The sequence below is a fragment of the Thamnophis sirtalis genome, unplaced genomic scaffold, assembly GCF_051295495.1.
Source record: "Thamnophis sirtalis isolate CommonGarterSnake01/CBP01778 unplaced genomic scaffold, rThaSir2_p1.2 scaffold_1, whole genome shotgun sequence".
NCBI lineage: Eukaryota > Metazoa > Chordata > Lepidosauria > Squamata > Natricidae > Thamnophis > Thamnophis sirtalis.
The window spans coordinates 20069028-20093120 of NW_028261381.1; the positions used below are offsets into that span (position 1 = coordinate 20069028).

At 40.8% G+C, this 24093-nt stretch overlaps 1 protein-coding gene across 1 annotated transcript in view; it reads left to right on the plus strand.

Annotated features, from left to right (window-relative positions):
• TTN (titin) overlaps positions 1-24093 on the plus strand; it is a 310344-nt gene that overhangs the window by 254699 nt on the left and 31552 nt on the right. The window contains exons 284-294 of the mRNA XM_087705592.1: positions 92-397; positions 1712-1999; positions 2147-2437; positions 2548-2835; positions 3297-3887; positions 3982-4086; positions 4524-4721; positions 4940-5236; positions 5329-5916; positions 6015-6317; positions 6427-23526. Of these exons, the coding sequence (XP_087561718.1) occupies positions 92-397; positions 1712-1999; positions 2147-2437; positions 2548-2835; positions 3297-3887; positions 3982-4086; positions 4524-4721; positions 4940-5236; positions 5329-5916; positions 6015-6317; positions 6427-23526 (20355 nt within the window). The remainder of the gene's footprint in view (positions 1-91; positions 398-1711; positions 2000-2146; positions 2438-2547; positions 2836-3296; positions 3888-3981; positions 4087-4523; positions 4722-4939; positions 5237-5328; positions 5917-6014; positions 6318-6426; positions 23527-24093) is intronic.

Sequence of the window (24093 nt, forward strand, 5' to 3'; positions counted from 1 at the left end):
TGCACGCACGTGCCCACGCATTATTATTTTTTATTGCTAGGTCCAGATGTTTCTGCCATATTTACAACTGTGCTTTTGTTTTTATTCCCAGATCCTCCTGGGCCCCCAGCATTCCCAAAAGTTGTGGATACTACACGTAGCTCTATCAGCCTGTCTTGGGGCAAACCAGCATATGATGGTGGAAGCCCCATTATTGGCTACCTTGTTGAAGTGAAACGAGTTGACACAGACAACTGGGTCCGATGCAATTTGCCAAAGAATTTGCCTGATACACGTTATGTAGTAACCGGACTTACAGAGAACACAGAATATCAGTTCCGCATTTATGCGGTCAATAAGATTGGCTACAGTGACCCAAGCGATGTACCCGATAAGCACCTTGCCAAGGATATTCTAAGTGAGTACTTTGAAAAAAAACTGAATTGATCATTTTAATCCAGGACGAGAGGCTCAACCGGTGAATTCATGTGAACTGTTATAGAAACCCTTGTCTTTCAGTTCCCAACAATGATGAAACAATCCACGCCTCTCTGTTCCTAAAAATATTGTTAAACGGAAAACTTTCTACTTTTCATGCCAACCATAATAATATCGGTATTTTTGCTTACTGAAAACATTGTTCGCCCTTCTACTTTAAGGAAACTTTTTCCCCCTTTCTGAATGATACACAGAAGAGTTCCAAGAAGCAGCTTGGACTAGTTGTTAAAACGTTAAGCTAAAAACCAGGAGACTAAAGGTCCCACTTTAGGTATGAAAGCCAGCTGGATGATCTTGGGTCAATCTCTCTCACCTAAACTCACCTCAAGGATTGCTATTGTGGGGAAAATAGAAAGAGGAAGAAGTATTAGCTATGTTTGCCACCCCGAGTTATTTTTAAAAATAATGAAGGTGGGATTAAAGAATGACAAAATATTTTTTAGTATAAAACATAGTATTCATCATGGAAAATACCTAGACAGCAACACTGTAGCATGTGTATATCCCAGTGGGTCCCAACCTTTTTTTGGCCTAAGCATTTTAAAAATCCTGATGCCCCCCCTGTGACATATAATGCTTACATTACTCAAGAAGTGAACTCTACTAACGCGGAGGAAGGCTAAAATGTCGTTAACTTGGTTTAAACAAGGTTCAAATTGCCTGCATTAAAGATCAAATCCCCCCCCCATGGAATGTGGACCCCACATTGCGAACCACTGGTATATCCCAATTTGATTGGAAGCCTGGAGTGATGAGAGGTATGCTTAATTCAAGATTCTATACGGAAGGAAGTAAGAAATAGAATATAAAATAGCAATAGCACTTAGACATACACTGCTTCATGGTGCTTTACAGCAGTGTCTCAACAGTTTACAAATGTCAGCATATTGCCCCAAACAATCTGGGTCCACATTTTACTGACCTCAGAAGGATGGAAGGCTGAGTCAAGCTTGAGCCAGTCAGGATTGAACTCCTGGCTATGGGCAGAGTCAGCCTGCAATATTGCAGTTTAACCACTTGCCATATTGCGAGAAGCTTCTCTCTGCTTTGGTTAAATAGCATGCTGTTTGAAACTTTGAAGGGAAGTTTGAAAGACCTTTGAGAAGACTTTTCTCTTTGTACTTCCTAACCATCATTTTGCTATTTTTAATCCGTCTTACCTCATTCATTTTATATTTTCCAGTCTTCGTTCAAACGGTTGATATTTTTTGTAATCTTCTATTTTGAAATGCAGTTCCACCTGAAGGAGAACTTGATGCTGAATTGAGGAAAGTTCTAGTATTACGTGCTGGAGTCACAATGAGGATTTATGTGCCAGTAAGAGGACGACCACCTCCAAAGATTTTCTGGACTAAAGTGGATGCCAACATAAGAGACCGGGCAGGAATGGACATCAAAACAACTGATTTTGATACTTTCCTGCGTTGTGAAAATGTCAATAAATACGATGCTGGGAAATATGTCTTGCATTTAGAGAACAGCTGTGGCAAAAAGTCATATACCATTGTAGTCAAAGTGCTTGGTGAGTGCCAACTGTTTATCTGTCTAAACACATGTATCTTTTCAAAACCCAATAGTTTCTAAGTCACAAATTCTTCTGACTTTATATGCAAAAGTATTGTATATTTTGGTCAATAATTGTTGTTGTTGTCCGCTTGTTTTAATGCAGATACTCCTGGTCCCCCTATTAATCTGATTGTAAAAGAAGCATCTAAAGATTCTGCTTACATCTCGTGGGAGCCTCCTCTAATAGATGGTGGCAGCCCAGTGAAGAACTACGTGGTTGAAAAACGTGATGCAGAAAGAAAATCGTGGTCTACGGTGGCTACCGAATGTCCAAAGACTAGTTTTAGGATTTCTAACTTAGAAGAAGGCAAATCCTATTTCTTTAGAGTTTTTGCTGAAAATGAATATGGCATAGGTGACCCCTGCGAAACTCGTGATGCTGTCAAAGCTTCAGGTAAGATCATTCTTCTCTTCCTCAATTATTAAAGATCTCTTGTCTCTTAAAGTTTCCAATTTTATTTAGAGCCTTTTTAAATATATACATATATTTCTTGTTTCAATCAGAAACACCTGGACCTGTTGTGGACTTAAAAGCTCCACAAGTCACAAAGTCATCCTGTAATTTAAATTGGAAAAAGCCTATAAGTGATGGCGGAAGTCGTATTAATGCATATATTGTTGAGCTCCTGACTGGTGAAAACCAGTGGCAAGAAGTTATGAGATCTATGAATCTTCACTATTCAGCAAAAGACTTGAAAGAAGGAAAAGAATACCTTTTCAGAGTGAGAGCACAGAATGAAGCTGGGTACGGGACACCAAATGAAATTACCGTGCTGGCAAGAGATGATATTGGTGAGTAGATACCTACAGCCATTCGTTTATCATACATATGGTGCTTGTGAGCTTGTGTTTAGTAAAGAAAGGACCTTTCATGCCAATATGTTTTACAGCAAAAGTAACAAAACTATAGAGAATTCCTCCTTTTCACTTATTTATTGAAGAGCAATAGGGAGCGGTGTGGTGGCCTAGACGTGGAGCTCTCGCATCATAATCAGGAGGCTATGAGTTCGATCCTAGGTAGCTGCAGATATTTCTCTCTCTAGGCACAAAGAGAAAATATATACTGCAAGCTACAAATAGGCATCAGGAAGGGCATCTGGCCAGTAAACGCTTAGCTTCATTTAATCACCCTGACTCCACCCCGATGCAAGGGATTGAAGGATTGTTAAAATAAACAAATAAAGCAAAAAGGAAGGGAAGCTATTCTATTGTCTGAACTGAACTTGTAATTATTTGCTTTCTTTGGTTTATAGTGGCACCTGATCTTGATTTAAGAGACCTCCCAGGCTTGTGCTATTTGGCTAGAGAAGGAAGCTCTTTCCGTCTGAAAATCCCAATTAAAGGGAAGCCAGTACCAACCGTGACATGGAGGAAAGGAGAAGACCTTCCTCTAACCCAGACGGGAAGAGTGGCCTTTGAAGCAACCGCAGTTAACACTACCCTCCTTGTTCGTGACTGCCATAAAGATGATGCTGGAAAATATACAATTACACTGAAGAATGTTGCCGGTACTAAAGAAGGCATGATTTCTGTCAAAGTGGTTGGTAAACCTGGAATTCCAACCGGCCCTGTGAAATTTGAAGAAGTGACAGCCGATGCTATGACATTAAAATGGGGTCCTCCCAAAGATGATGGCGGGTCGGAAATCACGAACTACATCCTCGAAAAGAGAGACAATGTGAACAATAAATGGGTGACCTGTGCTTCGGCTGTGCAGAAAACCACCTACAGAGTTACAAGACTTCATGAAGGCTCTGAATATTCCTTCAGAATCAGTGCTGAAAATAAATACGGTGTAGGTGAAGGTCTAATATCTGAATCTATAGTTGCAAGGCATCCATTTGGTAAGTAATGAAGTTGCTCTGTAGTCATTTATAGGCAAGGTGGCACTTCCACTGCATCTTTGTGTGATTGAGTCTAATTTTTCACATTTTCTAGATGTTCCTGATGCTCCACCACCACCCAAAATTGTTGAGGTTAGGCATGATTCTGCATCTCTGACATGGACAGACCCTAAGAAGACAGGTGGCTCACCAATAACAGGTATACCTTTTGAGATACATTTTACCTAAACTTTCCCCAAAGTTTAGTCCCTGAGACACATTTTAATTAACTCACCTTTTCCCTCTTCATAGTTTTGAGCACACTAGGTAACTGAAAAAAAGAAAATGCTGGCAATGGATAACAATAGTTCTTATATTTAGAATGAAATATTATTTAATCAGATTCTGCATCATTTTAAATGCATGTAAATAAATGAATACAACTTGCAAGTAACAACTTGCCAGGTAATTTATGGCAATAAGACAGGTATTTCAGAGGAAAATTAAGAAAGTTTATCCAGAATTTTAGATGCAAATGGCTAAACTGCCTAAAGATTAGAAATGTAAAGGATGCTATAAGAAAAATACTGATTTTTATCAGTTCATTGGTACTTATACTATTACAATAATAAGCAATGTCCGTTTGTTTCTTGGTAGGCTACCACCTCGAATTCAAAGAAAGAAACAGCATTTTGTGGAAGCGAGCAAACAAGACTCCTCTAAGAATGAAAGACTTTAGAGTGACAGGACTAACTGAAGGCTTAGAATATGAATTCAGAGTAATGGCAATAAATCTAGCTGGGGTTGGGAAACCAAGTCTACCATCTGAACCAATTGTGGCTCTTGATCCAATTGGTAAGTTATTTTTTTTCATATCTTTCTCTCTCTGCCCCCTTCTTATCTGTCTATCATCTCTCTGTCTATCATCTCTCTGTCTATCATCTCTCTGTCTATCATCTATCTATCTATCTATCTATCTATCTATCTATCTATCTATCTATCTATCTCTTTCTCTAATTAGAAATGGTAATATCCATGTTGCTACTCCTGTATTCTGTTGCTATTATTTTCAGATCCTCCTGGGAAACCTGAAGCTATCAGTGTAACTCGAAACTCAGTAACTTTGGTCTGGACAGAACCCAAATATGATGGCGGACACAAATTAATTGGCTACATAGTGGAGAAGCGTGACCTACCTTCCAAAACCTGGATGAAAGCAAATCATGTCAATGTTCCTGAATGTGCATTTACAGTAACTGATCTTTATGAAGGCTCAAAATATGACTTCAGAATTAGAGCAAAGAATACTGCTGGAGCCATTAGCCCACCATCTGAATCTACAGGAGCCATTACATGCAAGGATGAGTATGGTATGTTTTCCATATATACATTGATATCACATCTTATTCAATTAATTTTAAAATGTTCTCATCCTCATTTCCTGAACTTTTTTTTGTTACAGAGGCACCAACTATTGTTATTGATCCAACTATCAAGGATGGCCTAACTGTGAAAGCAGGAGACACCATTGCAATGTCTGCTATAAGTATTCGAGGCAAACCACTTCCAACTTCAGTCTGGTCAAAAGCAGGAAAAGACTTTAAACCTTCGGAGACTGTTCATATTGAATCAACGCCAACTTCTTCTGCCCTTACTCTCAAGTATGCTGCTAGAAAAGATTCCGGTGAATATACAATCACGGCAACTAATCCTTTTGGCACTAAACAAGAACATGTGCATGTGAAAGTCTTAGATGTACCAGGTCCCCCTGGACCAATTGAAGTCAGTAATGTCTCTGCTGAAAAAGCTACTCTCACGTGGACACCTCCTACAGAAGATGGTGGATCCCCAATCAAGTCTTATGTGCTTGAAAAGAGAGAAACTAGCCGGTTGCTATGGACTCAGGTTGCTGAAGACATCCAGTCTTGTAGACACGTTGTTTCTAAACTTATTCAAGGAAATGAATACCTATTCCGTGTCTCAGCTGTGAACCAGTATGGAAAAGGAGAACCATCTCAGTCAGAGCCAGTTAAAATGGTGGACAGATTTGGTAAGCAAAAGTGACCAATAAGTTATATAATAAATTTACTGCAATCTGTATAAAAAATGTTCATATTTTTTTCAACATCTTTTTCTTTCTTTCCCTAGGCCCTCCTGGTCCTCCTGGAAAACCAGAAATATCAAATGTAACCAAAAATGCTGTGACAGTGAGCTGGAAGAGGCCAATAGATGATGGTGGCAGCGAGATAACAGGTTACCATCTGGAAAGAAGAGAAAAGAAAGGTGTGAGATGGATTAGAGTTTCAAAGAAACCGGTGTCAGATCTTAGATGCAAAGTAACTGGACTACTAGAAGGAAATGAATATGAATTCCGTGTCAGCGCAGAAAACAGAGCAGGAATTGGACCACCAAGTGATATTTCTCAACCAGTGCTAACAAAAGATGCTGCATGTTAGTATAATTCTTGTACTTTGAGAAATTCTTCCATCCTCCTTGCATTAATAGCACGATTGCCTATAAAGGGATTCTAATCTAAGCTTCTTCTTTTTCATTATTATAGATCCACCAGGACCTCCATCAAATCCACGAGTAACTGATACAACAAAAACAAGCGCTAGCTTAGCATGGGGGAAACCTCATTATGATGGTGGACTTGACATTATTGGCTACATTGTGGAGCACCAAAAAGAAGGAGAAGAAACGTGGGTGAAAGATACCACAGGAACCGCTCTAAGAATCACACAATTTGTGGTTGCTAATCTCCACACAGGAGCCAAATACAATTTCAGAATAAGCGCTATCAATGCTGTTGGCGTGGGCGAACCAGCATTAATTCCAAATGTTGAAATCAGAGAACGTGAAGCGGCTCCTGATTTTGAATTAGATGCTGAACTGAGAAAAACTCTTGTGGTCAGAGCCGGATTGAGCATTAGGGTATTTGTTCCGATTAAAGGACGCCCGACTCCTGAAATCACATGGACCAAAGATGACATCCCACTTAAAGCACGGGCCAATATTGAAAATACGGATTCATTCACTCTCCTCATTATCACAGAATGTAATAGATACGATGCAGGAAAATATCTGATGACCCTTGAAAATGCTGCTGGCAAAAAGACTGGCTTTGTAAATGTAAAAGTTTTGGATACACCAGGGCCACCAATAAATCTGAAGGCCCGAGACATATCTAAAGATAGCATTACTCTCCATTGGGACATGCCTCTAATTGATGGAGGTTCACGTATAACAAATTATATAGTAGAAAAACGGGAATCAACACGGAAGTCGTATTCAACTATCACAACCAAATGCACCAAATGTTCCCTTAGGATTCCTGGTTTGGCTGAAGGCTGTGAATATTACTTCAGAGTATTTGCTGAAAATGAATTTGGAATCGGTGAACCTGCTGAAACTCCTGAACCTGTAAGAGCAACAGAAGCGCCATCTCCTCCAGACAGCCTTAATATTATGGATATCACAAGGAACTCAGTCAGCCTTGCTTGGCCAAAACCAGAACATGACGGTGGTAGCAAAATTACTGGCTACGTAATTGAAGCCCAGAAAAGGGGTTCAACTCAGTGGACACACATTACTACAGTGAAAACATTAGAATGTGTGGTAAAGAATCTAACTGAAAGTGAAGAATATACTTTCCAAGTTATGGCAGTTAACAGTGCTGGCAGAAGTGATCCAAGAGAAAGCAGGCCAATTGTTGTTAAAGAACAAATGATGCTTCCTGAGTTTGATTTGCGTGGTATCTATCAGAAAACCATAATCGCCAGAGCTGGTGACAATATCAAAGTTGAGATTCCTGTTCTTGGTCGCCCCAGACCAACGATTACCTGGAAAAAGGAAGATCAATTGCTCAAGCAAACACAAAGGATCAACTATGAAAATACGGCCACTGCAACCATTTTGAACATTAATGAATGCACCAGAAATGACAGTGGCAGATATCCAGTCTCTGCTAAAAACATTGTCGGTGAAGTTAGTGATGTTCTAACTGTTCACGTGCATGATGTTCCTGGACCACCCACTGGACCAATTAAATTTGAAGAAGTTTCATCTGATTTTGTCACCTTTTCATGGGAGCCTCCACTAAATGATGGAGGGGTTCCAATTAGCAACTATGTTGTAGAAATGCGCAAAACTGACAGTACCTCCTGGGCTGAGTTAGCAACCACTGTTATACGTACCACCTACAAAGCAGCTCACCTGACTACTGGAACTGAGTACCAATTCCGTGTTAAAGCTCAGAACAGGTACGGCTCAGGTCCGGCTATCAGTTCAGAGAATGTAATTGCTAGCTATCCTTTTAAAGTTCCTGGACCTCCAGGCACTCCTCAAGTCATTGCAGTCACAAAAGATTCAATCAGCATTAGCTGGCACGAACCCCTTACAGACGGTGGAAGTCCAATTCTGGGATATCACATTGAAAGAAAAGAGCGGAATAGCATTCTTTGGCAGACTGTCAGCAAAGCCTTAATATCGGGCAACACCTTCAAATCAAGTGGGCTGATGGATGGCATTGCATATGAATTCAGAGTCATTGCAGAAAACCTGGCAGGTAAAAGTAAACCAAGCAAGCCATCTGAGCCAACCCTTGCTCTCGATCCTATTGATCCTCCTGGAAAGCCAATTCCTCTAAACATCACAAGACATGCAGTAGCGCTAAAGTGGAGAAAACCCGAATATAATGGAGGCTTTAAGATAACTGGCTACACAGTTGAAAAACGAGATCTTCCAAATGGCCGATGGCTAAAAGCAAACTTTAGCAATATATTAGAAACCGAATTCACTGTGAGTGGGCTTACTGAAGATGCTGCTTATGAATTCCGTGTCATCGCTAGAAATGCTGCCGGCGCCGTTAGCCAGCCTTCTGAGCCATCTGATGCAATAACATGCAGAGATGAAATCGAGGCGCCAAGGATAATGGTTGATGCTAAATACAAAGACACTCTAGTAGTAAAAGCAGGTGAAATTTTCAAACTTGAAGCAGATGTTGCAGGTCGACCTCCGCCAACTCTAACATGGACAAAACAAGACAAGGAACTTGAGGATACAGCAAAATTGGAAATTAAAATAGCAGATTTCTCTACAGTTCTTACCAATAAGGACTCCACAAGACGGGATGGTGGTGCATATACACTTACAGCATCCAACCCAGGGGGCTTTGCGAAGCACATTTTCAACGTCAAAGTTCTAGACAGGCCTGGTCCCCCACAGGCACCTTTGTTGGTGTCTGATGTTACCATAGACAAATGTGTCCTGTCATGGCTCCCACCTTTAGATGATGGAGGTGCCAGTATTGATCACTATGTTGTTGAAAAACGTGAAACAAGTAGATTGGCGTGGACGTCTGTAGCCACAGAAGTTCCTGTAACAAAACTGAAGGTCACAAAGCTATTGAAAGGCAATGAATATGTGTTCCGAGTAATGGCTGTTAATAAGTATGGAGTTGGTGAAGCTCTAGAATCAGAGCCTGTCCTAGCAGTGAATCCTTACGTAGTACCCGATCCTCCCAAGACACCTGAAGTTACAGCTATTACCAAAGATTCTATGATTGTTTGCTGGGGACATCCCGATTCAGATGGAGGAAGTCCTATAACCAATTACATTGTAGAACGTCGTGACAGAGCTGGATTACGCTGGGTGAAATGTAATAAGCGGGTTGTGACAGATTTGCGTTACAAAGTTTCTGGACTCACAGAAGGCCATGAGTATGAATATCGAATAAAGGCTGAAAATGCTGCTGGTGTAAGTGAGCCAAGTCCTAGTAGCCCATTCTACAAAGCTTGTGACACTCTTTTCAAACCTGGTCCACCTGGTAATCCCCGTGTCTTAGATACAAGCAAGTCATCAATTACAATTGCTTGGAATAAACCCTTATATGATGGTGGCTCAGAAATTACTGGATACATGGTTGAAACAGCATTACCTGATGAAGATGAATGGAAAATTGTAACACCACCAGCAGGTTTAAAAGCCACATCATATACCATCACTAATCTAAAAGAAAACCAGGAGTATAAAATCAGAATTTTTGCCATGAATTCTGAAGGCATTGGTGAGCCTGCTCTTGTCCCAGGGACACCAAAAGCTGAAGAACGAATGCTTCCCCCTGAGATTGAACTGGATGCAGAGCTGCGTAAAATTGTGACTCTTCGGGCTTGTTGTACTTTGAGACTTTTTGTTCCGATTAAAGGAAGACCAGCACCTGAAGTAAAATGGTCACGAGAACATGGAGAATCTTTAGACAAAGCCACAATTGAATCCACAAGTTCTTACACTTTACTGACGGTGGGAAATGTGAATAGATTTGACAGTGGCAAATATATATTGACTATAGAAAACAATTCAGGTAGCAAATCAGCATTTGTAATTGTAAGAGTCCTTGATACACCTGGTGCCCCACAGAATCTGAAAATAAAAGAGATCACCATGTCATCTGTCACGCTCACCTGGGAACCTCCCCTCATAGATGGTGGCTCTAAAATAAAGAATTATATTGTTGAAAAACGTGAAGCAACAAGAAAGGCATACTCTACTGTTATGGCCAATTGCCACAAGACCACCTGGAAAGTGGACATGCTACAAGAAGGTTGCAGCTATTACTTCAGAGTTCTAGCTGAAAATGAATATGGAATAGGTCTTCCTGTTGAAACATCAGAATCGGTTAAAGTGTCTGAGAGGCCTCTACCTCCAGGAAAAATAACTTTGTTAGATGTGACAAGGAACAGTGTGTCTTTGAGTTGGGAAAAACCTGAGCATGATGGAGGAAGCAGAATTTTGGGCTACATTGTAGAAATGCAAAGCAAAGGCAGTGACAGGTGGGCCACTTGTGCCACTGTTAAAGTTACTGAAGCTACTATAAAAGGATTGATCCAAGGAGAAGAATATTCCTTCCGTGTTTCAGCACAAAATGAAAAAGGAATCAGTGATCCTCGGCAACTCAGTGTACCTGTCATTGCAAAAGATCTTGTGATACCTCCAGCATTCAAACTCTTGTTTACCACATTCAGTGTACTAGCAGGTGAAGACTTAAAGGTTGATGTTCCTTTTGTTGGTCGACCCAAACCAACTGTAACATGGCTTAAGGATAATGTGCCACTAAGGCAAACTACTAGAGTAAATGAAGAAAATACAGACAACAACACAGTGCTAACAATAAAGGAAGCATGTAAAGAAGATGTTGGACAATATTTGGTAAAACTTACAAATACTGCAGGAGAAGCAACCGAAATTCTTAGTATTATTGTCCTCGATAAGCCAGGGCCACCCACTGGACCAGTGAAGATGGATGAAATAACTGCAGATAGTATAACCATTTCTTGGGAGCCACCCAAATATGATGGTGGCAGTTCCATCAACAATTACATTGTAGAAAAACGTGATACATCTACTACTGTTTGGCAGATTGTTTCGGCAACTGTTGCACGAACAACTCTAAAAGTGGGTAGATTAAAGACCGGAACCGAATATCAATTCAGAATTGCTGCTGAAAACAGATATGGAAAGAGTACGTATCTCACATCAGAGCCTGTGGTTGCCCAATATCCATACAAACTACCTGGCCCACCTGGAACTCCATATGTACCAGAAGTCTCCAGAGATACTATGATAGTACATTGGAATGAGCCAGTCAGTGATGGTGGCAGCCGAATCATTGGCTATCATTTGGAGCGCAAAGAAAGAAACAGCATCTTATGGGTTAAGTTGAACAAAATGGCAATTCCTGACACTAAATTTAAAACAACTGGACTGGAAGAGGGACTTGAATATGAATTCAGAGTTTATGCAGAAAATATTGTTGGCATTGGAAAGGCAAGCAAATGTTCAGAATGTTACACAGCTCATGATCCTTGTGATCCACCCGGCCGCCCAGAACCCATAATTGTCACAAGAAATTCTGTTACTCTTCAATGGAAGAAACCAGCGTATGATGGTGGAAGCAAGATCACAGGCTACATTGTTGAAAAGAAAGAATTACCTGAAGGCCGCTGGATGAAAGCAAGTTTTACTAACGTCATTGAGACTCAATTTGCAGTAACTGGCCTGGTTGAGAATCAAAGGTATGAGTTCCGTGTGATTGCACGTAATGCAGCAGGTGTATTCAGTGAGCCCTCTGAAAGTTCTGGGGCTATCACAGTGAGAGATGAAGTAGAACCACCTCGTATAAGTATGGATCCCAAGTTCAAAGAAACACTTACAGTGCATGCTACTGAATCATTTAAGATTGACGCTGATGTTTATGGCAAACCCCTGCCTTCTATTCAGTGGCTGAAAGGTGACAAGGAACTAACAAACACAGCACGTTTGGATATAAAAAGTACGGACTTTGCCACAAGCCTAAGCGTGAAGGAAGCTGTTCGTGTTGACAGTGGACATTATATATTGTTGGTGAAGAATGTTGCAGGCGAAAAAACTGCTTCTGTTCATGTCAAAGTCCTTGACAGACCTGGCCCCCCTGAAGGGCCTGTTGTTATAACAGGGACAACTGCTGAAAAATGCATGCTATCATGGAAACCCCCACTGCAGGATGGAGGCAGTGACATTTCACATTATGTTGTTGAAAGAAGAGAAACAAGTCGCTTAGTTTGGACTTTGGTTGATGCCAATGTGCAAACTCTTAGTTGCAAAGTTACTAAACTCTTGGAAGGCAATGAATATATTTTCCGTATCATGGCTGTCAATAAATATGGGGTTGGCGAACCTCTTGAATCTGAGTCTGTAATTGCAAAAAATCCCTTTGTGGTACCACTTCCACCAAAGGCTCCAGAGGTTTCAGCTGTTACCAAGGATTCTATGATTGTTGTATGGGATAGACCAGTTTCTGATGGAGGCAGTGAAATTTTGGGTTATGTGCTAGAAAAACGTGACAGAGAAGGCATTCGGTGGACAAGATGCAACAAGCGTTTGGTCAGTGAACTTCGATATCGAGTCACAGGACTTCTGGAAAATCATGACTATGAATATAGAGTCTCTGCTGAAAATGCAGCTGGTCTCAGTGAGCCCAGTCCACCTTCTATCTACTATAAAGCTTGTGACCCTATATATAAACCAGGTCCACCCAATAATCCCAAAGCGATAGATGTTACAAGATCTTCCGTTTTCCTATCTTGGGGCAAACCAATCTATGACGGTGGCTCTGAAATTCAAGGATACATTGTTGAAGCATGTGATGTAAGTGTTGGTGAGTGGTCTATTTGTACACCACCCACTGGAATTAAGAAAACAAATATGGAAGTAGAAAAATTGTTGGAAAAACATGAGTACAAATTCCGAATTTGTGCTGTTAATAAAGCAGGAGTAGGAGAGCATGCTGATGTTCCTGGAATCATCCTTGTTGAAGAAAAATTGGAAGCTCCAGATCTTGACCTTGACTTAGAATTGAGAAAAGTGATCAATGTAAGAGCTGGTTGCTCATTAAGACTCTTTGTTCCTATCAGAGGCCGCCCAACACCTGAAGTAAAATGGAGTAAAGTAGATGGGGATATCAGAGAAGCAGCTATTATTGACAGTACCAGCAGCTTCACCTCACTTGTTCTCGATAATGTGAATAGATTTGACTCTGGAAAGTACACTCTTACTTTAGAAAATAGTAGTGGAACAAAATCTGCCTTTGTCAGTGTAAGAGTCTTGGATACTCCAGGTCCTCCTGTTAATCTGAAAATCAAGGAAATTACCAAAGACTCTGTTACAATTTCATGGGAGCCTCCAGTGATAGATGGTGGAGCTAAAGTTAAAAATTATATTATTGAAAAGCGTGAAGCCACAAGAAAATCCTATGCAGCTGTTGTAACAAACTGCCATAAAACATCCTGGAAAATCGAACCGCTCCAAGAGGGTTGTTATTATTATTTCAGAGTTTCTGGAGAGAATGAATATGGAATTGGCCTGCCTGCTGAAACAAGTGATCCAATTAAGGTGGCTGAAGTTCCTCAACCTCCAGGAAAAATAACCGTGGTTGATGTTACGAGAAACAGCGTTTCGTTGAGCTGGGCAAAGCCTGAACATGACGGTGGAAGTAAAATCTTACAGTACATTGTAGAAATGCAAGTGAAGGGTAGTGATAAATGGTCAGAGTGCACACGTGTTAAAGTTCTTGAAGCCGTTATTACTAACCTAACCCAAGGAGAAGATTATCTCTTCAGAGTGATGGCTGTAAATGAAAAGGGCAGGAGTGATCCACGATCACTTGCAGTACCAGTAACCGCTAAAGATCTTGTTATTGGACCAGATGTCAGACCAGCATTCCACAGTTACAGTATACAAGTAGGACATGATCTAAAGATCGAAGTACCAATATTTGGTCGACCTAAGCCTACTGTTTCTTGGACTAAAGATGGCATTACATTGAAACAGACAACCAGAGTAAATGTAATTGACTCACCTAATCTTACAGTTCTAAATATTAAAGAAACAAATAAAGAGGACAATGGAAGTTATGAAATTGCAGTTGCTAATGTGGTTGGACAAAAATCTGCATCCATTGAAATTATAACACTCGATAAACCAGATCCTCCTAAAGGCCCAGTTAAATTTGAAGATATTAGTGCTGAAAGTGTCACAATATCATGGAATCCCCCAGTATATACAGGTGGTTGCCAGGTTACTAATTATATTGTTCATAAGAGAGATACAACCACAACTTCATGGGAAGTAGTTTCAGCTACTGTTGCAAGAACTACTCTGAAGGTGACTAAGCTGAAAACAGGCTCAGAATATCAATTTAGAATATTTGCAGAAAATAGATATGGACAGAGCTTTGCCCTGGAATCTGAACCGGTGATTGCTCAATATCCTTACAAAGAACCAGGCCCCCCTGGAACACCATTTGTGACAATAGCTACAAAAGACTCTATGATTGTGCAATGGCACGAACCCATTAATGACGGTGGAAGTAGAATTCTAGGTTATCATCTTGAACGAAAGGAAAGAAACAGCATTCTGTGGACAAAAGTAAACAAAACTATTATTCAAGATACACATTATAAAACATCTAATCTTGAAGAAAACATTGAATATGAATTTAGAGTTTCTGCAGAAAATATTGTTGGCGTAGGCAAAGCAAGCAAAGTTTCAGAATGCTATGTAGCACGCGATGCCTGTGACCCACCAGGTTGTCCTGAAGCTATTGTTGTCACAAGAAGTGCCATCACTCTGCAGTGGACAAAGCCAGAATATGATGGTGGCAGCAAAATAACAGGCTATGTAGTAGAAAAACGAGACTTACCTGATGGTCGTTGGATGAAAGCAAGCTTTACCAATATCACTGAAACTCAGTTTACTGTGACAGGTCTTACTGAAGACCAACGATATGAATTTAGAGTAATCGCAAGGAATGCTGCTGGAGCAGTAAGCAAACCTTCTGACAGCACAGGACCTATCACAGCAAAAGATGAAGTTGAACTTCCAAGAATTTCCATGGATCCAAAATACAAAGATGCTATTGTTGTAAATGCCGGTGAAACTTTCAAACTTGAAGCTGACATACATGGAAAGCCAATTCCTACTAGTATGTGGCTGAAAGGAGATAAAGTCCTTGAAGATACTGCTCGGTATGAAATAAGGAATACAGACTTCAAAGCTCTGATTACTGTGAAAGATGCTATACGTGTTGATGGTGGGCAGTTTATTTTGCAGGCAACCAATGTTGCAGGAACAAAATCAGTACCTATAACAGTAAAAGTACTAGATAGGCCAGGGCCTCCAGAGAGTATTCAGATTTCTGGCGTTACTTCTGAAAAGTGTTCCTTGGCATGGGCCCCACCAATCCATGATGGTGGCAGTGATATTTCCCACTACATCATTGAGAAGAGAGAAACTAGCCGTCTTGCTTGGACAGTTGTTGCATCTGATGCTGTAGCCACAATGCTAAAGGTAACAAAACTTCTGGAAGGCAACGAGTATATATTCCGCATAATGGCAGTTAATAAATATGGAGTTGGCGAGCCTTTGGAATCTGCACCCGTACTTATGAAAAGCCCATTTGTTGCTCCTGGTCCACCAATAAACCTTGAAGTTACCAATGTTACAAAGGATTCTATGACAGTCTCCTGGCATCGTCCAGCTAGTGATGGTGGCAGTGAAATCATTGGCTACATTGTAGAAAAAAGAGATAGAACTGGTATTAGATGGGTGAAATGTAATAAACGTCGAATTACAGATTTACGATTAAGAGTCACAGGACTAAATGAAGATCATGAATATGAATTTAGAGTATCTGCTGAAAATATAGCTGGAATTGGTGAGCCAAGTCAAGTTACTCCATACTGGAAAGCATGTGACCCTACGTTCAAGCCTGGTCCACCCACTAATGCCCATGTTGTTGATACAACCAAGAATTCAATCACAGCTGCGTGGGGTAAACCTATTTATGATGGTGGATGTGAAATCCTGGGATATATTGTAGAAATCTGCAAAGCTGATGAAGAAGAATGGGCAATGGTTACTCCACAGACTGGTCTGAGAGTGAATCGTTTCGAGATCAAAAAACTCATAGAACATCAAGAATACAAGCTAAGGGTGTGTGCTCTCAACAAAATTGGAGTAGGTGAGCCTGCAGCAATCCCTGGTACAATTAAACCAGAAGATAAACTTGAAGCTCCTGAACTTGATATAGACTCAGAATTAAGGAAGGGAATTGTCGTCAGAGCTGGTAGCTCTGTCAGGATCAATATACCATTTAAAGGACGCCCCACCCCTGAAATCACATGGTCTCGGGAAGAAGGGGAATTTACAGATAAAGTTCAAATTGAAAAAGGACTAAATTACACGCAGCTATCAATTGATTATTGTGATAGAAATGATGCTGGGAAGTATATACTTAAACTAGAGAATAGCAGTGGTTCAAAGTCTGCCTTTGTTACAGTTAAAGTACTGGACACACCAGGACCACCACAAAACTTAGTTGTCAAAGAAATAAGAAAAGACTGTGCTGTATTGACATGGGAACCTCCAGCTAATGATGGTGGAGCAAAGATAAAGAACTATGTCATCGATAAACGTGAGTCAACCAGAAAAGCATATGCAAATGTGAGTGCCAAGTGCAGCAAAACAAGCTTTAGAGTTGAAAACCTTACAGAAGGAAGCATTTATTATTTCAGAGTTATGGCTGAAAATGAATTTGGAATTGGTAGTCCAGCGGAAACTGCTGATGCTTCAAAAGCAGCCGAGCCACCTCTATCCCCTGGAAAAGTGACACTCACTGATGTGACACAGAGAAGTGCATCATTTATGTGGGAGAAGCCTGAACACGATGGTGGCAGCAGGATTTTGGGCTACATTGTTGAAATGCAGTCAAAAGGATCTGATAAATGGGCTGTTGTTACCGAAACCAAAGTCTGCAATGTCGTTGTATCTGGTTTAATTTCTGGACAGGAATATCACTTCCGTGTCATGGCATACAATGAAAAAGGCAAAAGTGATCCTAAGCCACTGGCAGTTCCTGTGATTGCCAAAGATCAGACAATTCAGCCCAGTTTCAAATTGATGTTCAATACGTATACTGTACAAGCTGGAGAAGATCTTAAAGTAGAAATTCCCTTTATAGCTCGACCAAAGCCTACTATTACTTGGGAGAAAGATGGCCAGCCTCTGAAACAGACAACCAGATTACATGTTGAAGATACAGCAACTTCAACTACATTGCTTATTAAAGAAAGCAACAAGGATGATTTTGGAAAATATACTGTCACAGCAACCAACACCGCAGGCACAGCAACAGAGCATCTTAGTATCATTGTGCTAGAAAAGCCTGGCCCGCCCCAAGGTCCTGTCCGTTTTGATGAAGTTAGTTCAAACTTTGTAGTCCTCTCATGGGAACCACCAGCATATACAGGTGGCTGTCAGATATCTAACTACATTGTCGAGAAACGTGACACTACAACCACTGTTTGGCAAATGGTATCCGCAATGGTCGCAAGGACAACTATTAAAGTAACCAAACTTAAAACAGGATCTGAATACCAATTTAGAATTAGTGCTGAAAATCGATACGGAAAGAGCGCTGCGTTAGATTCTAAGCCAGTTCTTGTACAATATCCATACAAAGTACCAGGGCCACCAGGTACCCCCTTTGTCACTACAGCCACCAAAGACCTCATGATTGTACAGTGGCATGAACCAGTTAACGATGGAGGAAGCAAAGTTCTTGGATATCATCTAGAACGTAAAGATAAAAACAGCATTCTTTGGACAAAGCTAAATAAGACCCTCATCCACGACACAAAATATAAAACAGAAGGTCTTGAAGAAGGTCTTGAATACGAATTCAGAGTTTCCGCTGAAAACATTGTTGGAGTAGGCAAGGTTAGCAAATGTTCTGAACTGTATGTTGCTCGGGATGCTTGTGACCCACCAGGCCGTCCAGATGCCATTGTTATCACTAGAAATTATGTGACACTAAAATGGAAAAAACCTGAATATGACGGTGGTAGCAGAATAACTGGATACACTGTGGAAAAGAAAGAACTACCTGATGGCCGTTGGATGAAGGCCAGTTTTACAAATGTAATAGAAACTGAGTTTACAGTAAGTGGCCTTGTAGAAGACCAAAGATATGAATTCAGAGTAATTGCAAGGAATGCAGCTGGCAGCTTAAGTGAGCCCTCTGAAAGCACAGGGCCAATTATTGCTAGAGACGCAATAGAAGCACCGAGAGCTTCAATGGATCCTAAGTACAAAGATCTCATTGTTGTTCGTGCAGGAGAAACATTTGCTCTTGAGGCTGACATCCACGGAAAACCTATTCCTGATGTTAAGTGGTCAAAAGATGGGAAAGAATTTGAAGAAGCAACTGCGAGAATGGAAATTAAGTCTACAATTGAAAGAACAACTCTCACGGTCAAAGATTGTGTCAGATTAGATGGAGGCCATTACACACTTACACTGACTAATGTTGGTGGCACAAAATCAATACCAATCACTGTAAAAGTGCTTGACAGACCTGGACCCCCAGAAGGACCTTTGAAAGTTACAGGTGTGACAGCAGAAAAATGTTACCTTGCATGGGGACCACCTTTACAAGATGGAGGTGCCAGCATTTCGCATTACATTATAGAAAAGAGAGAGACAAGCCGGCTTTCATGGACACAAGTATCATCTGATGTTCAAGCTCTGAATCACAAAGTAACCAAACTTCTTACAGGCAATGAATACATTTTCCGTGTAATGGCTGTTAATAAATATGGAATTGGTGACCCTCTAGAATCCGAACCTGTGTTGGCATGCAATCCATATAAGCCTCCAGGTCCTCCTTCAACACCCGAAGCTTCTTCAATCACGAAAGATTCTATGATTGTAACTTGGTGCCGCCCAACTGACAATGGCGGAGCTGAAATTGAAGGTTACATACTAGAAAAGCGAGACAAAGATGGCATTAGGTGGACCAAGTGCAATAAAACTAGACTGACAGACTTAAGATTGAGAGTAACTGGACTGACGGATGGTCATTTCTATGAATTTAGAGCTTCTGCCGAAAACGCTGCTGGTGTTGGTGAGCCCAGTGAACCATCAATTTTCTACCGTGCTTGTGAGGCAATATATCCACCAGGCCCACCAAACAATCCAAAGGTAACAGATACCTCCAGATCATCTGTGTCCCTTGCATGGGGCAAACCTACTTATGATGGTGGTGCTCCTGTCAAAGGATATATTGTAGAATTTAAGGAAGCTACTGCTGATGAATGGACAACTTGTACATCCCCATCAGGTTTACAAGGAAGACAATTCACAGTAACAAAACTTAAAGAAAATAGCGAGTATAACTTCCGCATCTGTGCTATGAATTCTGAAGGAGTTGGGGAACCAGCCACTATCCCTGGTAGTGTTGTTGCGGCTGAAAAAATGGAACCTCCTGAAATAGAACTTGACGCAGATCTCAGAAAAGTTGTCACAGTGCGTGCTAGTGGCACATTACGTTTGTTTGTCACAATTAAAGGAAGGCCAGAGCCAGAAGTGAAATGGGAAAAAGCAGAAGGCACCATGAGTGACAGAGCTCAGATTGAAGTAACCAGTTCTTATACAATGTTAGTAATTGACAATGTAAATAGATTTGACAGTGGAAAATATAACCTGACTTTGGAAAACAACAGTGGCAAGAAATCAGCATTTGTTAATGTGAGAGTACTTGATACACCAAGTGCACCTGTAAATCTGACCGTCAGAGAAGTAAAGAAAGATTTAGTGACATTAGCTTGGGAGCCTCCTCTTATTGATGGTGGAGCTAAAATAACAAACTATATAATTGAAAAACGTGAAACAACCAGAAAAGCGTATGCCACTATCACAAGTAATTGCAACAAAAATGTCTTTAGAATCGAACAGCTACAGGAAGGATGCAGCTACTACTTCCGGGTCTTAGCTGCAAATGAATATGGAATTGGTTTGCCAGCAGAAACATCTGAGCCAGTTAAGGTTTCTGAACCACCCTATCCACCTGGAAAGGTAACTCTTGTTGATGTTACTCGTCACAGTGCCACTATTAAATGGGAGAAACCAGAGAGTGATGGTGGCAGTAAAATAACTGGCTATGTAGTAGAAATGCAAACTAAAGGGAGTGAAAAATGGAGCACCTGTACCCAAGTTAAAACATTAGACGCAACGATATCTGGATTAAGTATGGGAGAAGAATATACTTTCCGTGTCTGTGCTATAAATGAAAAGGGGAAGAGTGATCCAAGACAACTTGGAGTTCCAGTGGTTGCAAAAGACATTGAAATCCAGCCTTCTGTTGAGCTCCTTTTCAATACATTCAGTGTTAAAGCTGGCGAAGATCTTAAGATTGATGTACCCATTAGAGGAAGGCCAGTACCATCTGCCAGCTGGAAAAAGGATGGCATGCCTTTAAGAGAGACAACGAGAGTGAATGTCCACACTTCAAAAACATCCACATCGCTAGTCATCAAAGAAGCTTCTAGAGAAGATGTAGGAAAATATGAATTAAATGTTTCAAGCAGCGCTGGCTCTACAACAGCTTTAATCCATGTAATTGTTCTTGATAGACCAGGACCTCCAACCTCATTGCGTATTGATAATGTCAGTGTGGATAATATATCCATATCTTGGGAACCCCCTGAATATGATGGTGGCTGTCAAATTAATAATTACATTGTAGAGAAAAGAGAAACTACAACAACAACATGGAGCATAGTATCTGCAGCAGTTGCACGAACTTCAATTAAAATAATTCGCTTAACCACTGGATCAGAATATCAATTCCGTGTTTCCGCAGAAAATCGCTATGGCAAGAGCACTTATGTTGAAACTGCCCCTGTTGTGGCAGAGTATCCATTTAACCTACCTGGTCCACCTGGTACTCCTCGGGTTGTACATGCAACCAAAACCTTCATGGTTGTAAGTTGGCAGGAACCAGTTAATGACGGAGGTAGCAGAGTCCTTGGTTATCATCTTGAACGTAAAGAACGAAGCAGCATCCTTTGGACTAAAGTTAATAAAATCCTTATAAGTGATACTCAGATGAAGGTCACAGGTCTTGACGAAGGCCTGATGTATGAATATCGTGTGTACGCTGAAAACATTGTAGGAATTGGCAAATGTAGCAAATCATGTGAACCAGTGGCAGCAAGGGATCCATGTGATCCACCTGGCCAACCCGAAGTGACCAATATTACAAGGACATGTGTCTCACTATCATGGACCAAGCCAGTATATGATGGCGGTGCTAAGATTACAGGCTACATTGTTGAGCGGAAAGAGCTTCCAGATGGTCGTTGGCTGAAGTGCAGTTTCACCAATGTACAGGAAACTTACTTTGATGTGACCGGGCTTACTGAAGACCAGCGCTACGAATTCCGTGTTATTGCCAGGAATGCTGCTGACCAATTTAGTGAACCCTCTGACTCCACTGGGCCAGTTACTGTAAAGGATGACATAGAAGCTCCAAGAATTATGATGGATGCCAAATTCAGAGAAATTGTTATTAAAGCTGGAGAGATTTTAAAAATCAATTCTGACATTGCAGGACGACCCTTGCCAATAGTTTCATGGACAAAGGATGGCAAAGACATTGAAGAAAAGGCAAGAGTCGAAATAGTCTCCACAGATCATGCTACAGCGATCACTGTTAAAGATTGCATTCGACGGGATTCGGGGCAGTATGTGTTGACATTACAAAATGTTGCTGGAACAAGATCGTTAGCAGTTAACTGCAAAGTACTTGACAGGCCAGGTCCACCAGCAGCCCCACTACAAATCAAAGGCCTGACTGCTGAGAAATGTTATCTGTCATGGGGACCACCTCAAGAAAATGGAGGGGCAGAGATTGACTATTACATTGTGGAAAAACGTGAGACCAGTAGGCTTGCATGGACTCTTTGTGAAGCAGAACTCCCAACAACTTCCTGCAAAGTGGCGAAACTACTTAGAGGAAATGAATATATTTTCAGAGTGATGGGTGTAAATAAATACGGTGTTGGTGAGCCCTTAGAAAGTGAGGCTGTCAAGGCCCTGGATCCTTTCACCGTTCCAACACCTCCTAAATCTTTAGAGGTTACCAATGTGACAAAGGAATCCATGACTCTTTGCTGGGCAAGACCTGACAGTGATGGAGGAAATGAAATTTCTGGTTATGTGATTGAGAGGCGTGAGAAAAACAGTTTACGGTGGATACGTATACATAAAAAGCCAGTTTATGATCTCAGAATAAAATCTTCAGGCCTTCGGGAAGGATGTGAATATGAATATAGAGTATATGCAGAAAATGCCGCAGGCCTTAGTCTTCCTAGTGATCCTTCACCACTAATAAAAGCAGAAGATCCAGTTTTCCAACCATCACCACCATCTCGGCCTAAGATAATGGACCATACAAGATCTCATATAACAATTGGATGGACAAAACCATTGTTTGATGGGGGAGGTCCTATTATTGGATACACCGTTGAATACAAGCTAACTAGTGAAACTGATTGGTCAACTGCTATTCAAAGCTTAAGAGGAACAGAATATACTGTAATGGGTCTTACAGCGGGAGCAGAATATGTTTTCAGAGTAAGATCTGTGAACAAAATTGGCGCTAGTGATCCAAGTGATGCCTCAGAACCTCAAGTAGCAAAGGAAAGAGAAGAAGAACCTGTTTTTGATATTGATAATGAAATGAGAAAGACATTAGTTGTGAAAGCAGGTGAATCATTTACAATGACTGTGCCTTTCAGAGGAAAACCTATCCCTAACGTGCTATGGAGTAAGCCAGATACGGATCTCCGCACACGAGCAAATATTGACTCCTCAGATAACCGCACCTCGCTGACTGTGGAGAAGGCAACACGAAATGATTCTGGAAAGTATACTCTGACTTTACAAAACATTGTAAACACAGCTAGTTTGACATTAATTGTTAAAGTCCTTGATTCACCAGGACCTCCATCTAATATCATTGTAAAAGATGTAACAAAAGAATCTGCTGTGTTATCTTGGGAAGCTCCAGAGAATGATGGAGGGGCTCCTGTGAAGAATTACCACATTGAAAAACGAGAAGCAAGCAAGAAAGCCTGGGTCACTGTAACCAACAATTGCCATCGTCTTTCCTACAAAGTTGCCAATCTACAAGAAGGCGGAATGTATTACTTCAGAGTCTCTGGAGAAAACGAGTTTGGTGTTGGTGTTCCCATCGAAACCAAAGATGGAGTTAAAATAACGGGTGAGTAATATTTTTAAAAAAAAAAATTTTATGTGCTTCACTTATGATTTATTGAAGTAAATTTTAGCAGGACTTATATCCATGCTTGAGTTTTTATATCTTCGCAATGCTTATATTAACAATAGCAATAGCAATAGCAATAGCAATAGCAGTAGACTTATATACCGCTTCATAGGCCTTTCAGGCCTCTCTAAGCGGTTTACAGAGAGTCAGCATATTGCCCCCAACAATCTGGGTCCTCATTTTACCCACCTCGGAAGGATGGAAGGCTGAGTCAACCCTGAGCCGGTGAGATTTGAACCGCTGACCTGCTGATCTAGCAGTAGCCTGCAGTGCTGCATTTAACCACTGCGCCACCTTGGCTCTTAATTAACAATATAAATTTAATGCAAAGTAGCAATATAAAATGATGTAAAGCCACAATGAAAGGTGTTTGTCTTAAGGATTTGCTGATAAGTCGAGTTCCAATATATGTAAGGAACTCAACTATAGAGCTTATCCATGCAAGATATTTATTTGCAGAGTACCTTACAAATAATATGTTTGCATCTGGCGCATTTTTGTTCT